The sequence below is a fragment of the Lactuca virosa genome, chromosome 6 (assembly GCF_052849685.1).
Source record: "Lactuca virosa cultivar CGN04683 chromosome 6, Lactuca_virosa_CGN04683_v6, whole genome shotgun sequence".
Taxonomy (NCBI): domain Eukaryota; kingdom Viridiplantae; phylum Streptophyta; class Magnoliopsida; order Asterales; family Asteraceae; genus Lactuca; species Lactuca virosa.
The window spans coordinates 203687074-203691178 of NC_136431.1; the positions used below are offsets into that span (position 1 = coordinate 203687074).

The following is a 4105-nucleotide window of genomic DNA, read 5'->3' on the forward strand; positions in this document are numbered from 1 at the left end:
CACAATTTTTCTACCGACTTTCCCGATCTAAATTCATTCACCTTTCGATTTCACTGTAAAATTAGCAACACAAACCACCGTCAACAGTCGGAAACGCCACAAAACTCCTGCGAAATGAGCTCAATTGAGCGCCCGGAGGGGCTTCCTTCCAGCTGGACCATAGAAGTCAAAGGTTCAGAGGAAGAGAAACGTGAGGTAATTGTTCTTACCAGTCTTCGATTTTTCCGGAGTTGGAATTAGGGTTTCCTTTGTCCAATCTTCGGTTTCATATATTTTGTGTGCTCTGATTACATGTTCGCTTTAATTGCGCAAATGCGGAGAGCAAAGTAGCTGCATGTGATTGCGAGTAGAATTATGAAAGTAGCTTGATGCTGTTGAGTTAGTGAGAGTATTGCGAGTTGAGATTTCATGTGTCTTTGTAGATTTTCCGTATCAAACATAAGATTATTATATTTCTGGAGAGAATACACTTCAATTTTGATGTCATACCTTGTAATTCTTGCATCTAATTGTGAAATTTATGTGGAATGTAGCTGGCATATTTTTGGAAGTATTCAGGTTAACATATAATTTTGTAAGTTGAAAACTACCTTGTATGACATTCAAAGCCAATAATTTATAATTATTCTGGTGTGAACTTAAGGAGAATATGTTAATATTATGTAGTATTTGTTAATGTATTTGAATTTTGGTCTAGAGATTTGAAAATTCATACCAATTTGAAGTTGAAACGTTGTCCATTTGACCTCAAGTATCAAAGTATCCTTTCTATAACAGAGCTAGTAGACAAAGCACCTGAACATGCATGGAACCTTGATAGGAATCCTGATTAATGAACAAAACTGATAACTTACTGCTAAAACTTAAAACTATAAACCAAGAATATTAAAAACCATGAAAACGCCTTATAGACAAACTTTTCAAGATAAATAACTGTTGGAATATATGGAATTTAGTAGAAGAGAAGTTGATATTGCTATCTGCTATTGAAAAGGCCAAAAGAAATATTCGCAAATGAACAACACCAAAGCCTGCATCTAATACCTGTAAATATATAACCGTAGTACATGTCCCAAAAAAATTGGACTCCGAAAAGATTTAAAGGAAATTTTTGAACTTTAGAGTAACCCAATGATGCCAATCTATTTCTGAAAGTGTTTTAACCTATAATATCATCTATTGTTAGTTCCCCTTTTATTTTTCTTGAATTCTTTCTGAAATATTATGATCTGTAGTGTTACATTGATCCTGAAACTGGACGCGAGTTTCACTCAATGCTGGAGGTTTCTGACTATCTTAACACCATCAACAGCAGCAAAGCCACTGAGAAAACAGTAATTTTCTTATTTCTGTTCTTCCTTCTAACTCTATTTCTTGAAATTTCTAATTATAATGATATAATAATGTATAACTCTTGAAGCTATAATTTATTCATATGTGTGTTGCTTCTTTTTAAGGGAGATAAATCCTCTTCAGAAACAGTTATTCCCGAGAAGTCTGAAGCTGCTGATGTGGCAGCAGAAGACATCTCTGAAAAGAAGCAAGAAACCAGCGAGAAGAGCAATGAGAAGAATGTTTGTTTTGTTTCATCTCCCTTTTTTTTTTTTTTAAATAAAAAATAATATGATATAATGTGTAGGCTGTCTCGGGGACTCAAGTGGATGGGTTGCCCCCAGGTTGGATAAAAGAAGTCGTAGTTAGGAGTGCCAAAGGCCGCACCACAAGAAAGGATCCGGTAAGCACATTTCCACCTTCCTTTCCTGTCCCATCAACATCAGTCTCAGTCCCAGTGGCCCAGTCCACTGCAAGTCAAACACAGTACAACCTGTTATGTTATGTGTTGTACTATTCAGTCTTATCTTGTCTTGTCCTGTATAAAAAGTGGGGCCATGGTGATTTCCATGTATGGATTTATGTTTGTTATCATATTTAATGCTTAATGATTAAAGAAATTGTTTTTTTTTTTTTTAATTATATAAAAAGTCTTATGGAGAGTGTATCTATCTATGCAGTACTACCTAGACCCTTCAAGTGACTACGCCTTTATGTCCAAATTGGATGCTTTACGCTATCTGGAAACTGGAGACATAGAGAAATGTGCAATGAAACCAAGGAAAAAGAGTGATATTATGATGGTAAGTCCTCTACTTTGAAATTTTTTAAAAAAAAATTATAGTAGTTCAAATTACTTTTTTTATATGGATACCATTTTTACAGTTTGGTCCTTTTTTGTCTAAAGCTTAAACCAAACCTGAAAAATCGGTTTCTTTAAAAGTTACTGTTGTGTGGTTGATGGACAGAAATTAGCCAATACACCAACCAAGACACAAAGTGCAAATAAAAAGTCAACAAAGAGAAGCAACGAGACAAAAAAGTCAAACAAGTCAACATCCACTCCACCTTCTCGTGCATCAAAAAGGCTCAAAACAAGTGAAACTGTCCAACCACAGTCTGAGGAGCAACCAGAAAAAGAGAAAAATGAAGGTGGTGATGCTGATGGTGTAGAAGATGATACCGAACAAGTCAAAGGTAAAGAGCCAGATGTTGAAAAGTCAACTAATGATGAAAAGACGGAAATACCCCTGGTCCCGGAACCGGTCAAAACTGTTAATGGTGATGTACCGATTGAAGTTCCGGAAATACCCATGACTGCTGAGGAACAAAGTGTTGGAATTGAGGAAAGGAAGAATGAAGGTGGTAATGAGGTAACTAATATTTAAAGCTAATAATGTTTCTATTATGGTAAGTACTTAAGAACATTGGGACACAAGTTAAGGTGTTATGTGTTTCTGACCAATTAGTGTCGATGTACTTTTGTTTCTTTAGGTTTGTTTTGTGGAGTAATATGTGTAAGGAACCTTCACTTTTAACTATGTTGATACCTTTTATTGCTTCTAACTCTTTTTCTGAATGAGAAATTAAGTATCCTCCTCCAATTTCTTCCTACCTATCATCATACCCATGTTAATCCTTCTACCCATGTTAAATGGTGACAAGTGGATTAAAATATTATTAATTTCATTAAATGTGATACATGTCACCATTTCACAAAGGTAAGAGGATGAGTAGGAAGAAATTTTAGGAGCATATTTAATTTCTCTTTCTGAATTTGAAGAAACGACCACCATATTTGTGAATTAAAGGCCGTGAAATTGCAATAATTAGTTTTTTTTCTGACATAGAACAAACGCTTGCAATTAAACTCTCGCAATTAAAAGTATTCTTCGCAATTAAAAGTATTCTTCGCAATAAAACTTTTGTTTTTTATCATATTCACTTAAGATTGGTTGGTTAATTGGAGGGGTGTGACTGGTCGTTGGTTATTTGACTTGGTGACTTGGTCAAAAATAAGCTTAAACATCAAATAGCTAGGGCAAGTAATAGAATACACAAACAACTTATGGTTAACAAGTAGTTCTTAAGTGATTAAAAAACTTAGGCTGCTGGGTGTGGGCAACATGTTATTACATGTTATCACACCCAAAATGTCCACCTCATCATCCAATTTATACTTTTGGTGTTATAACACAAATAACATGTAATAACACCTATAATTTTTTATTTATTTATTTTTTTTTAATGTTTGTAATTTCCATTTTTCTATTTTGTTTTATTTTTTTAATTTATGTCATAATAATTTTTAAAAAACATATAAATTAAATAACACATAATTAAAATAAATACTAATTAAAAACTACATTACAACGAAAAAAACATAAAACGACATTACAATGAAAAAGAAACATAGACCGAAAAAAAAACATTACAACGAAAAAAAAACACGAATCTTCGTCTAAATATTTCTGCTCAATCTTCGCCTTCATTTTTTGGAGTGTCTCCAACCGTCTCGGTGGCAAATTCTCATCGCTAGTTTGAAAAATTGCCAAATCTTTCGCAATACGATCGTCATCGGCTTCACGACGCAGGAACTCAAAATGATCCCGTTGCAACTCATATCTTTTACGTGCGATTTCGTTGTGCTCGTCAAATTTTTGTTTCATTTTGGCTTGCTCTTGACGTCTACTTCTCATCCGCGTGTCGTTGAGCACGCATCGCTTTGTCGCGGCCTATCGGTCGTCGAGGCGGGGAGATCTCTTCAAGGTCG

The 4105-nt window shown here is 34.6% G+C and overlaps 1 protein-coding gene across 2 annotated transcripts; it reads left to right on the plus strand.

The window, feature by feature from the left end:
• Positions 1 to 2898, plus strand: LOC145120947 (uncharacterized). Of its 2 annotated transcripts, XM_079056734.1 has the most exons (6): positions 1 to 195; positions 1236 to 1334; positions 1458 to 1574; positions 1640 to 1735; positions 2013 to 2135; positions 2301 to 2898. In XM_079056734.1, the coding sequence occupies exons 1-6, from the start codon at positions 115 to 117 to the stop codon at positions 2718 to 2720; spliced, it is 936 nt and encodes a 311-aa protein (XP_078912860.1). In that variant the 5' UTR covers positions 1 to 114; the 3' UTR covers positions 2721 to 2898. The 2 variants fall into 2 exon arrangements, with proteins under 2 accessions (XP_078912860.1, XP_078912859.1); XM_079056733.1 differs by lacking the exon at positions 1458 to 1574 and having other exon boundaries at positions 3 to 195.
• The last annotated feature ends 1207 nt before the right edge of the window (positions 2899 to 4105 follow it).